This window comes from Triticum aestivum, chromosome 7D (assembly GCF_018294505.1).
Source record: "Triticum aestivum cultivar Chinese Spring chromosome 7D, IWGSC CS RefSeq v2.1, whole genome shotgun sequence".
Taxonomy (NCBI): Eukaryota; Viridiplantae; Streptophyta; class Magnoliopsida; order Poales; family Poaceae; genus Triticum; species Triticum aestivum.
In genome coordinates, this window is record NC_057814.1 from 86,864,991 (window position 1) to 86,877,779 (window position 12,789).

A 12,789-nucleotide genomic window follows, 5' to 3' on the forward strand; every position below is an offset into this window, starting at 1 on the left:
CCTGCTCCTTCGCCTAGGACGCCACATCTCGCGGACGACACAGCGAGCTGCGTCGTCCCCATCTTCAACGAGGTCCTGGCTCCGCCTTTGGCTTCGTCTAAATCGACTGACGCTTGATTTTTTTTCAGTTTAGCTATACATCAGTGAAAATCCGATTTAGGTCAGTCGATTTTCCCTAGAAGAAAGGATGCGCCTGAGGGAAAGAAGAAGGAGCTGCAGCAGGGGCTCGCCGGAGAGGCTACCCCATTATCTATCTTATGGTTTCGGGCGAGGGCGGTAGTGGGGTGGTGGTGCACTTCGCTGGAGAAAAACCCAAACGCGGGCGGGCCTAGAGGGATGGCCGGGGGCGGCGGAAGACCGGCGGCGGGGGGTGGTTCCGGGGAGGACGGGGCGGCGAAGCGGCGAAGCGGCGCGGGAGCGCCGCCGCCCGCGGTTCGGCCGGTGGAACGCTGGGAGGAGGAGGTAGAAGAATTGCAGGAGGAAGAAGGACTGCGGGCCGTTAGATCTCCATCCGACGTCTAGAATGAATCGACTGACCCAATTTCAGAAAACAGTGGACCGACGTATAGCCTAACCAGATTTTTTTCAGGCACCTAACATTACCAAAACCAGTACATTTTTATATGGAGCTGATACGTCCACACTAAACAAATACCCGGCCTCTGCATCGGATGAGCAGCATGAGCACGACTGACAATACTAATTGAACAAACAGGTTTCTGATAATTCTGTAGTTTACCATCTTCTTATATTAGTTTGTTCTTGATCTTGATCAGGTGCACCCATGCGCTCAAGACTCGAGCTCCACGTGTTCAGCGGACAGAATGGCACACCTGCAGGACATGTACAACAGCCTGACAGCGTGCAAGGAGCTCGTCAGAGTCCTCGGCAATATCTGGGGGCCGGGAGACCTGAGCCCGTCCACGGCGTCGCTCCTCTCCGCTCTGCGCTCGGAGCTCGACCTGGCGCGCGCCCACGCGCGGCAGCTCGCCAGAGAGCGGAGCCACCGAGGCGGCGAGACGGTGGAGCTCATGAAGAAGCGGCTGGAGGCGGAGGCGCGCGCGTGGAAGAGCAAGCAGCGGGAGAAGGTGGCGGCCACGGTGCGGGTCGTGTGCGACGAGCTCGACGGCGAGCGGCGGTCGAGGCGGAGGGCGGAGAGAGTCAGCGCCAAGCTCGGGAGCGCGCTGGCCGAGGCCGAGAGGGAGCTCGAGCGGGAGCGGAGGTCGAGGGAGCGGCTCGAGAAGGTGTGCGACGAGCTCGTGCGGGGCGGCGGGGTGGAGGAGGAGGCGAGGCGGGAGGCCGAGGAGGCGCAGGCGGAGGTCGACCGCGAGCGGGAGATGCTGCGGCTCGCCGACGAGCTCCGCGAGGAGCGGGTCCAGATGAAGCTGCTGGAGGCGCGGCTCCAGTTCGAGGAGAAGAACGCCGTCGTCGAGCAGCTGCGCGGCGAGCTGGAGGCCTTCCTGGAGACCAAGAAGCAGGGCCTCGTGGAGCTGGAATCACCTGCCGCCGCTGGTGAAGAGCGCCAAGCTACTCACGACGACGATGATCGCCATGGATTCTTCGAAGCTGAAGGTGCCAATGGAATCGCTCGTGTTGACGTCAGCAAGAGGACAGACGCAGATGACGACGGAGGAGGATCCGATGATGGTTCAGACGGCAGCGACATGCACTCCATCGAGCTGAACATGGACGGCAGAAGCAAGGACGGCGGCTGGAGCTACAGCACTGGCACCGCTTCCAAGGAGATGATGACAGCGACGGCCAAGAAGGCGGCGTCTGCGGACAGCAGGGGAACGGAGTACGCGGATCCGTGGGCCGGTGACCAGCGATCGCTGGAGGAATCGGAAGGAGGTCGGCGGTGGGACGACGACGAAGGGCGCAGCGACGTCGACGAGGAGGACTCGGAGAGGTACCAGGCCATCAAGAACCTCAGGGAGCAGATGCTCGCCGGCCATGGGCTGGGTTCCATTTTCCTGCCGGGAGCATACGAAGGAAATTATACGGCCTGAGAGAAAACGATGATGAGATTGGTTTGGCATGGAGCGATGAGTTGGATCGGTTGGCGCTCTCTTCTCCCTTGAAACTGTGTGCATAGCTTGTGGGTTCAGTCTTCCCGGACGACCATTCTTTTCTTTTTTGAAAGGTGGACGACCGTTCTTTTCTTTTTTGAAAGGTGGACGACCATTCTTTCATAGGAACGTCATTCTGTTTTTGTACATAAAACTTTTTTTTTTCAAACAAGATGTTCCTGCAAAGCCATATCAACCTTTCTTCCAATAAAAATAATAAATTAATAAAATGTAAAAATGAGCAAAACTGGAGCTGGGAAGCGATGAAAGTTGTGGGGTGAGGACCAAGAGTAGCAGGTTACCCTCGAGAATGGCATTACGTTTTCACTGATCAGATGTGCGCAATATGTCCATAAAACATTTCATAACTATAATATCACGAAGCATCATCGAGGTACAAAAACATAACTTGACCACATCCAGGGGGCCATACAACATATAACGAGACTGAAAAGTTCAACAAGTACGAGCAGAAAGCTAAGCGTTTGGAAATAGTAGGGGAAAATAAGCATTTGGAGCTAGGAGCGAAAAGCTAGGAATTTAAGCTGGCTGGCATTTGAAATAGGAAGCTGGTGTTGAATGTGCGAGCCGCACTCTAGTTTGATGGGCTTCCTGGACCACTAGAGGATTCATTTGGAGCAGCAGTCGGTCCAGTAGCACCTGGAGTTTCACTGGCCACATCCTGTTTCATCTCCTCCTTTTCATCAGCTGCAAGCCTTCCACTAGCCACATCCTGTTTGATCTCCTCCTTTTCATCAGCTGCAAACCTTTCACTGGCCACATCCGGTTTGATCTCTTTTTCATCAGTTAGAAAACTTCCAATGACCACCTGCGCATCAGCGCAACAAAATGCAAAGCATTAAGAGGAAGCACAAGGTTCTCACTTGCAATAGATGTGAGTTTTCGTAAAACCATGCCATTTCCCTAACAAGTACACATAAAAAGAAGCAAATAGTGACTTTACATAGGGATATGAATATGTGTACAATGTATATCGTATGGCAGCACACATTTGTTTCATATAGTTTTCCAGACTTAAGAAGCACACATAGCCTTTAACTACTTCAACAAACAGAGGAAGGTAGAGTGGAAGCTAAATGACGTATATGGAATAAAGATCTTAGTTGGTCTTTTAGAAGCATGTTGATCCAAGTGAAAGATGGTAACCTGAACAGGTGAAGCTGCAATCAGAGGTCCTGCTAACCCACCGCCGAAGAGACAACCATCATGACCAACAAGCGAAATACTGAATCCACCTTTTAGAGTGCTCAGTCCATTACTTTTTGACAGCAGATACACGCCAGACAAACAGACAATGTCAAAATAGCCCTGCATATTGAATGCAAAGAATTAGATATTATTTAGTATTGGATTGGAAGCATCTCTAGAGGCCAAACAACGACATTTCATTTTGGAAGACCAGAACCACAAAATGTTATGTTTTCCCTGCGATATGCTGATAAAGGAAACAATTAGACAATTTCTCTAACTACTTCACATTTCATTTTGCTTTACCATTCTCTTAATTTGGTTGGAGCTGAAATATAATTTGTAAAGCATACCAGCAAAAAGGGATTTCCAGTGTACAGATTCCAAGCTAAAACAATAGAGCAACAAACCTCATAAATAACAGTTCCACGGGAAGAAGCTGGTTGCTTCAGTGTCACATTGCGCACGGCGCCCTCGGCAGACAGGATAAAAACTGCCCACCCATTCCCACAATAGGACATGACTTTGGCTGCTACATCCTGAAACCATGGATTCCTTATTAGAATTTTAGAGTGATACATGCATAAGCAGTGGCAGAATAGATAACCTATGGAAGAGACAGGAAAGATAGTAAAAAACAGGAAATGTGGGGGACACCACCAAGCTCTCTTCAAACTAACGTATGATGGATATAGATATAACCGGTTAAAAAAATGTGCTAGAAGAATCAAGAAAGAAAACTTGGCCATTGAATTGGGAATACATTAAATAAATAGAACAACCAAACAAATGACACCAGTATTAAAGAATACACTCATACCACAAGTAACAAAAATGATTGTCTGGATATCTATGAGAATTTAATAAATGGCCTAACTTCATAATTGCATTCATGTTCATCATACTGAAGCTCCAACTTATTACTGAACGGCCTCGTATCAAATCTGCATTTATATTCAGGACATACTAATGCCTCATGCACATGTGGAGTCAATGAAACAACTTTTGAATATGTTGAAATACATAAACATGTGGAAATACAATTATTTCTTGGAGAAGCAGACAACACATACACATAATCATACTAAGCAGGAGCTTCTATATGGCCAGAAAAAAGAAGCAGTGTACATTGGAAGTTTTAACAAACATATGAAGTGCAAGTGAAAATATATATGTACAGCTCACATAACGTTAAGTAGGGGAAAATTTGCTAAATATTTTTAATAATTAACACTAAAAATATCCACAAAATAAATCATATTTTTCTAAAAGGAACCACCACTTCAATTAGATACCCTGATATCCAGTAGTATCCAGATCCTATGATAAAATATTAATAGATCACTGCAATGTCTCTAGGAGCATCATAAGAGTAGGAAAATTACCTCTCCACCTTGGATTGTGATGACCTGAGGAGCGAATCCAGTCGCACCTGGCTCTGCGGAAAAAATAGATCCATTTCAAATTAGAAACCATTGGGAAATATATTGTAATGGTGGCAAACTGATTATAGCACTGATGTGCATGAGCCTATAAACAGTACATGACTGAACAAACATCCTAGAAATATAATTCCAAAGCATCAGGAATACTTCTGCGAGGAATCCCAACACGCCATGAATGATTGTAACGAAATAAACCACCAATTGATGTTTTAATACATCCACAACGAAAACTTAGTTTTTATGTCTAACATGTGGCAACTCTGACTGAATGTCCAACATGGATAAATAATTCCATGCTTGATATAATGTACAAACCAATATGCTAACATTAAGAATACCAGGTATAAGTATTGACACCTTCGCAGTAATATTTTACACTAACTAGCGAGAAAGGTCTTTTTTTTTTCTTGCATCCCTAAAAGGTGTGAGTTAGGCCAGGTGAGATGAGCAGGACCGCTGCCTCTGGTCAACTTGAGGTGGTCCTTACTATATAAAATTATCAGGGCTAGAATACCATCTAACAATCATATCCATCTATGCACTTTTGCTCTTTTCGCTACTCTACCTGCGTTGACTAACAGAGGCAAGCAAGAATGCTATATACCTGCTACTGCCAACTCCCGCTGCTTCTTGCTGGTTGTGGAGCTCGGCGGCCATACCCTCTTCTTCTTGGCCCGTTGTTTTGAATTCTCAGAGGGTGGTGGCGGTAATGGCGACGGCAGTGCTGGTGGCGCCTGGGGCCTCACGACACCTAAGCCCCACAATCCCAACGTGAAGCCCGGGGGTAGAGCAGGTGTCGGGGAAGCGACAACACCAATAGGATATGGTGCCGGGAAGATAGCTGGCGGCTTAGTACCATCTGGGGCGTACTTCCGTGGGCGGCCACGCTTCTGCTTGGGTGGCTCAGAGCTCGCGCTCATGGCAGGCACATGCACAACACCGTTGCCGGCTGCGGGAAACGATGAGCGCGGTGCAGAATAGGAAGCACTACCTTCATGGGCGTCGTCTAGGTAGGCGCCAATGATGGGTTGTGGCTGAGGATGAAGCGGGCTCTTGGGCATGTCCTCGCCATACACCGCCTCACCCGCCGCCTCCGACATGTCCCCTCCTTCCATTTCACCTCTCGACACAACAACAACAACTAGAAAACTCTCCCCTTCAATTTTTTCTCGACTACTCGGTACCGAAAATATGAACAAACCCAGAGCTTTTATAGGGAAAGGGCGGGTCAAAATTTCATAGAGGACCCCCAAAATACATGGAATTCACATGAGCTATTTACAATTGTCCTTTGACCATTTTGTGGTGGTGACTATCCTACAATGAAGGGGCTGACTGCATTTTTAGTAAAATGATATTTACTTCGGGATCAAACATTATCGTGGATATTTTGTTTTATGGGCAAATCATTAAATGAAAACCCAAAGATGGCAAAAAATAAATGAAAATCCAAATATGTCAAACAATAAATGATAATCCAAAGATGGATGGCATAGTACTACCTCCGTTCCTAAATATACGTTTTTTTAGAAATTCCACTACGGACTACATACGAAGTAAAATGAGTGAATCAACACTCTAAAACATGTCTAGATACATCCGTATGTAGTTCGTAGTGGAATCTCTAACAACACTTATATTTAGGAACGGAGGGAGTAATAAATCCAAATCCAAAGATGGCAAATCATTAAACGAAAACCCAAAGATGGCAAAAAATAAATGAAAATCCAAATATGGATTTTCATTGATTGCTATGCAATTTTTTGATTTTTGATTAATTACTATGCCATCTTTAGATTTTTTTTATTAATAGCTATGCCATCTTTGGACTTTGATTGATTGTTATGCCATCTTTGGACTTTCATGGGCCCTGCTGGAGTCCACCAATGGTTATCTTTTCAAGTTGGCCATGTTTGGATTTACATTGTGTGAGGGATAGGTTAGAGGGGTGTGGTTACCATGCACTCGAGCCAATGTTATACATTAGATGGTTTAGGTTTTACCTGGTCAAATTTTTCATAGTAATCGTGCATCCTCATGACAAGGCGTGGATAAAAATGCATCGAAAACTGCTAGACTGTGAGAAGTCATTGGAATTTGTGCAAGAAAGAACCCACAGAATAGAAAATTAATATTAGGCTCTAAGTGGATCTTGCACACACCAAAACCAGTGGTTACTGCCAACCTTAGTCACCATCAAGGTGTTCATTTGAAGAGAAGCGAAACCTCCATCAATGCAAGAACTAAGTGCCATCATCGAAGAGGACTTGAGAGTCGAATAATAGGCTCATCGCAAGCATTGAGGCACATTAGCCGTGGAACAACCCCGTGTTAACCTGGGTCTGGATCCACCACATGCATCTCGCCGACAATATTATAGAAGAACGCTATATCAGCTAACTTTGTGTTGAAGTATATATGTAGATTGCCTAGCCCTTTCCATTAGTTCAGACTTTTGTTTGCGTTGGCCAGTGCATGAAGCTTAAAATGGTATCAGAGCCTAAGGTATTGAGTTCAAGTCCTGGCCTTCGCAATTATCCAAAAATTGTTGTTGCCCCCCTCTGCATCCACGTATATGCCTTTTGAGCCATACCACTGAGTCTATTCACTTGTTACTTCCCGCGTCACACGTGAGAGGGGTTGTTGAATTACAGGGGGTGCGAACCCTTGTGCCAGAGGAGGGGGGTGGCTTCTATAGAGTGCGCCAGGCCCCTCCATCCCTCGGTTACACAGGGTTAAATGTGAGTTAAGGCAGGGGCGTTACTGGTAACGCCAGCTATTAATGATCTTTGTGACTACGGAGTGAACGCCTGGCCGTTGCCATCCTGGGGTGGCTTTAGATCTTCTGAACTCCGAGTGGTTCTTCGTACAGTCGAGTGACGCTACTGTGGTCGAGTGGAATTGGGGTATCCGAGTGGAATCTTCTGTCGAGTGGATTGCACTTCAAGGTGATTTCAGTCGGTGCCTTCTGCTGGACTTTGAATGTCTTGGACTCTAGGGCAGTGTCCTTAGGTAGGGCGTCTAGGTCAGGCCTAAGACCATACCCTAAGTACATGTCATCGTCATTAGCCCCCGAATGGATTGAGGTTCGAGTGAAGAAGGGTTGAAGTTGGTTCCGACTCGATTCCATGCTTCGAAGGTATGTCAACAAGGTCTGGAAAGCACACTGGTATTTTGACCCTGCATCAGTCGCCTTCTTCGAGTGAATTATGTCGTAAATCTTCGAGTGAATCAGAGTACGAAATCTTTGACGCGATTGAATGCTCTGCGGTTCCCGGATCTCACGGGATTCGAAATTTTGGAGAAGCGCGCGGGACGGGGCGTGGCGTAGTAAACGAGATGAGTAGACAGGGACTCCTCGATCTTTGCGCCGCCTTTTTCACCACGTATTAGGCCAGTGCCTGTTGTGGGATGCGATAAGATTGCTCGGGCCCACGGGTCAACCACTCGAAAACAGCCCCATAAAGAGCGCAGAGGCCGATGCGAGGCACTATGCATTCCATTCGATCCCCTTCCTCTCTGCTTCTCCACCTCGCTTCTCTCTGCTCTCGACGCTTCCGCCCGGCCTGCTCGGACTCCGCCGCCATGGTGAAGGAAAGGACTGCGGCCCTAGAGCGCGCAAAGAAGGCGACGGCGGCGGCGAAGGGCAAGAAGACGGCGAGGGGTCGTCGTCACGGTCCGGTCTGCCGCCGGGTTGGATCCAGGGGGACTGGATCCGCTCCACCGTCGTGAAGGGGGACTTGGAGAATCTTGCCCAGGACGGCCTGATTGCTCATGGGTCCTGGAGGCTGCCGGGGAACAAATCCGAGCCCCAGCCGCGCGAGGGTGAGTGCGTCCTCCTCACCACCCACGTCGATCGAGGTTTCTCCCTGCCTCCACATCCCTTCCGGGGTTTCCTGAATTTCTTCGGTGCTCAGATCCATCACTTTCCTCCCAACACAATCTCGTACCTCGCTGCATTTGTTTCCATGTGCGAGAACTTCCTTGGTTACCAGTTGCACTGGGGTTTGTTCAAACACATTTTCACTTGTCGATCCCAGTCGGTAAAGAAAGCCAACCCAAACGACGAAATGACGCACGTGATCCAGATGTGTGGGGGTTTAGGAATCCAGATGAGGGGTAGAAGTACTTTTCCTCCTATGACTTTTCCCGAGTCAGTTAGGGGATGGCAGTCGACTTGGTTCTACTGCAAAGATATTCCTACTCCTAGTTAGTCGACCGGTCTTCCTCCTTTCTCTCTGGAGAGACTCCGCACCCCTCGTTCACTAATTGTAGCGAACGAGGAGAAGGGGGAGGTGCGAATGTTAGTCGACGCGGTCGTTGCATTGGTTCAGGGCGGAGTGACGGGTATGGATCTGTTGGAAGTATTCCTCAGTCGACGCATCCAGCCCTTGCAGGCCCGAGACCACCCTATGTGGATGTACTCGGGTCCTGAAGACACCGCTCGAACCAACCCGAAGGAGGTTGACGAGGATACGGTGGCCCAGTGGCCCAGGAGCATTACTGGCAACAAGGATAACCCAGGAGGATTCTGCCATTCGACGCCAACAACGAGCAGAAGCGGTCAGGCTCAATTTACCGAGTGTTTTTTCCTTTCGATCTACGATTGTTCTTGGATCCAACTGATACTTGTAACTTGTGTCTTGCAGATTTTCACCAAGATGTACTCGATGCCGAACGGAGAGCAGTACCAGGAAGGAGTTGAGAGTGATGGTGAGAGCGGTGATTATCAGTATGCGTACGACAGCGAGGAGGACAGTGAGGACTCTGGTAGCAGCAAGGAAGTCGACTCGCCGCTCCGCTCTGAGCGGCGCTCCAAGCAGTCACAGGATCCCGCGGGAGGACGCGGCAAAGCGGTCTCACCGAGTGAGAAAATGCCGAAGCGCACTCGGACCTCGACTCCGGATCCATCGGAGAAGGCCGCGAAACAACCCAAAGTTGTCCCACCGAAACCCCGGAAGGCCCTGCCCAGGATCAAGGTGGTTGTTCCTGTTGCTTCAGCGTAAGTGTTTCGTTTCTTTCTTTGTCTTCTGTGTTATTGTGGACTCGTTCGCTTGCTTGACCGAGTGAACTCTGGAGCTTTCAGTGCTGCTACTTCTGCAACATCCATGGACATCGACGAGGAGCATGGTGATGCGGAAACCGCGGATGCGGCCACCTCTCGGGCAGGTATGGTTCCGTAGCCTCGTCCATGCTCTGTCAATTGATTTTCTGGTCGACTGAAATTTCATTGTCGAGTGTTTGCAGTACCAACGAATGTTATCCAGCTTCCGGATGATGATGATGATGAAGTGCTTCAGAGGAATACAGGGAGGAAGAGTAGGACTTCGAGCAGGAGGGTGCCCGCAAGCAAAGTGTCTCGCTCGGCGTCTGAGCCTGTAGTTCAGCAACTTGGTGATCCAGTTCGGACTACTGTCTCTTTTGCTGATCCTTTGTCGACTGACCAGCCCACGGCGTCGACTGCTCAGGCTTCTGGCTCGACTGTCCCGACTGCTCCGCCTCAGGCTCCAACTCCACCAGCTCCGTCCTCAGCTCCATTTGTTCTGCATCACGTCCCCGAGGACCAAACAGGGGCCGCCAAGGAAGCTATGATCCAGGCGGGTCTGATGATGGATCGACTGAAGGTGGTGTACGACACCAGCAAGGCCGCCTATGATGCTAGCTCTGCCCTCCAAGCCAATGTCCGAGTAAGTGGGACTGTAAGTTGATTTCCGATTGGTTTTGCTTCGGTTCGACTCTTGTTCTGTTAGGATATGCTATCTGACAACTGTTGCTTTATTATTCGTAAGATGTCGATCTGTTGCTTGCATCTGTACACCCACTGGGTATTTCTTGTAGTCGTGTAGCTCTTTCACTCGAATTTAGACAGGTCGTGTCGAGTGAGTTTTTGGTCCAGTGGGGGCACGCTGAGTGCACCCACTGGGTGTAGTCCCCGAGACCGCTGTTGACTGCTGGCAGTCGACGGTGGTCTTAGAACAAATGTGTTTTCTTACTCCTTTTACTCGGGCTGGGCAGACCATGCCAAGTGAGAAATCAAACCAGTGGGAGCACGATAAGTGCACCCACTGGGTGTAGTCCCTGAGACTGTTGTTGAATGTTTGATTCGCCAGCGGTCTTAGAACTCTTTTTGTTATGGCCATTTGATCTTGCACACTTTCCACTCGGAAGTAACTGATCTCCGTTTCTGTCGATTGACTTGTCTTTTTGTTGATTGCAGAAAGCTTGTGAACTTGGGACCAAGTACGCCGATTTGGAGAAGAAGCAGATCCAACTCAATCTCGACCTGGAGTTAGCCAAGGAGAACCTGAAGAAAGCCCGGGATGAAGCAGATGTCATGGGAGGTAACAATTTGCCGACTGCTCGCCTTGTCATCCTTTGAACCGAGTGATTCCACTCGAACAGATGTGCGTAATGAAAACCATCAACTCCAAGCTCGTTTGAATGTTATTTCTTTAGACAAAATGAAGCAGGCTTTGGAGCAGAAGGACCTTGATCTAGCCACGGCACAAAAGACGGTGCGTGAGAAAACTGAACTTGCTGGCAGGAAGCTGGCTTCAGTCGGAAAGTTAGAAGAGGAAAACGCCAAGCTGAAGACTGCTGTTGACGAGGCAAAGAAAGAAGTTGTGCAGCTGAAGGAGGAGAAGGTGGCCTTGGCTAACAAAGTGGATGTTCTCACTCGGAAGAGGGATGAACTAGAAGCTTATCTGGGCGGTCTTGCCAAGAAGATGTTCCTCATGCTTGAAGGTATTTTCTTTCGTCCGACTGGATTCAAAATTTCTCCATAATGTTGTTGTTGACTCACTATTTTTCACTCCAAGCAGAATTCTATCAAAACTTCGAAGAAGAAACCGGGCGGATCGAGACTGGACTGGACCCTATCAACTCCCCTGTCAAGGATGAAGCTGCCATGAACGTGGTGCGACTGGAATCTCGCCTTGCCAGTGTCTTGGACTACCTCGCCCGACTAAAAGTGGCACTGTCGCGGATCAACAAGGAGCTGTGGCCAGAAGATGTGTTTCAGAATGATCTCGAGTCACTGATGACTCGACTTAATGACATCCCTAACCGTGTGCAGGCATGGAAGAAGTCATCTGCTCGCTGCGGTACTGACGTGGCTTTATCTCTCGTTCGTGTTCATTGCAAGGATGCCAAGGAGGAAAAGTTGAAAGCTCTTCAGGTGGCCAACACCAAGAAGCTTCAATTTCAGTCTTTCATGGAGACCTTCATCGACGCAGCCACTCGCATCGCAAACGGCATTGACTTGGACACTTTTGTCGAGCCAGCAAGTCCTCCCGCCGAGTGAAAAACTTGATAACCTGATTTTATTTGCCTCAGAATGCCGAGTGATTTTGTAATCGTTAAAACTCCTTCGGGCCTGGCGCCCGAGTACTCCTATTTGCGGTTCTGAACCTTACTGGATTTATCTGTACTTGGTTGTTTCATTCGAATGTCGTTGCTTTGTCTTCAATGTTCTTGGTTTTTGACTTAGGCGAATCTGTGATCGTGGCTAAGCCTCCGAGTGAGAGGATTGCTCTTCACTCGGAGTAGACGTTGTACTTGTGACGCAGCTCAGAGTGCATCCAGACATTGTACTTGTGACGCAGCTCAGAGTGCATCCAGACGTTGTACTTGTGATGCAGCTCAAGGTGCACCTTGTTCATCCCGAGTGAGAGGATTGCTCTTTATTAGAAAAACGTTTTAAACTTAGGCGAGTACGGGGTCGCAGTTAAGTCTCCGAGTGAGAGGGTTGCTCTTCACTCGGAGAATGTTTAAACTTATGCGAGTACGGGGTCGCAGCTAAGCCCCCGAGTGAGAGGATTACTCCTCACTCGAAAAATGTTTTAACTTAGGCGAATCAGGTTCGCAGCTAAGCCCCCGAGTGAGAGGATTGCTCTTCACTCGGAGAATGTTTTAACTTAGGCGAGTGCGGGGTCGCAACTAAGCCTCCGAGTGAGAGGATTGCTCTTCACTCGGAGAATGTTTTAAACTTAGGCGAGTACGGGGTCGCAACTAAGCCCCCGAGTGAGAGGATTGCTCTTCACTCGGAGAATGTTTTAAACTTAGGC

The 12,789-nt window shown here is 48.7% G+C and overlaps 2 protein-coding genes across 2 annotated transcripts in view; one reads left to right on the forward strand and one right to left on the reverse strand.

Annotated features, from left to right (window-relative positions):
• LOC123166214 (uncharacterized protein At5g41620) overlaps window positions 1-2,265 on the forward strand; it is a 5,654-nt gene extending 3,389 nt beyond the window's left edge. The window contains exon 4 of the mRNA XM_044583976.1: window positions 777-2,265. Coding sequence (XP_044439911.1) covers window positions 777-2,009 — 1,233 coding nt within the window. The 3' untranslated portion in view covers window positions 2,010-2,265. The remainder of the gene's footprint in view (window positions 1-776) is intronic.
• A 153-nt stretch (window positions 2,266-2,418) lies between these two features.
• On the reverse strand, window positions 2,419-12,329 carry LOC123166215 (AT-hook motif nuclear-localized protein 2). Its single transcript, XM_044583977.1, has 5 exons — window positions 5,328-12,329; window positions 4,664-4,716; window positions 3,689-3,817; window positions 3,237-3,398; window positions 2,419-2,898 (listed from the first exon to the last, which is right to left on the reverse strand). The coding sequence occupies exons 1-5, from the start codon at window positions 5,836-5,838 to the stop codon at window positions 2,665-2,667; spliced, it is 1,089 nt and encodes a 362-aa protein (XP_044439912.1). The 5' UTR covers window positions 5,839-12,329; the 3' UTR covers window positions 2,419-2,664.
• Window positions 12,330-12,789: the final 460 nt, after the last annotated feature.

Excerpts from the sequence above, each read along its gene's own strand:
- LOC123166215 (XM_044583977.1), bottom strand. The coding sequence starts at position 5,838 with ATGGAAGGAGGGGACATGTCGGAGGCGGCGGGTGAGGCGGTGTATGGC. Across the intron at positions 4,717-5,327 it reads GCGGGAGTTGGCAGTAGCAG|AGCCAGGTGCGACTGGATTC; the intron begins GTATATAGCATT and ends TTTTTTCCGCAG. Across the intron at positions 2,899-3,236 it reads TTGCAGCTTCACCTGTTCAG|GTGGTCATTGGAAGTTTTCT; the intron begins GTTACCATCTTT and ends GCTGATGCGCAG.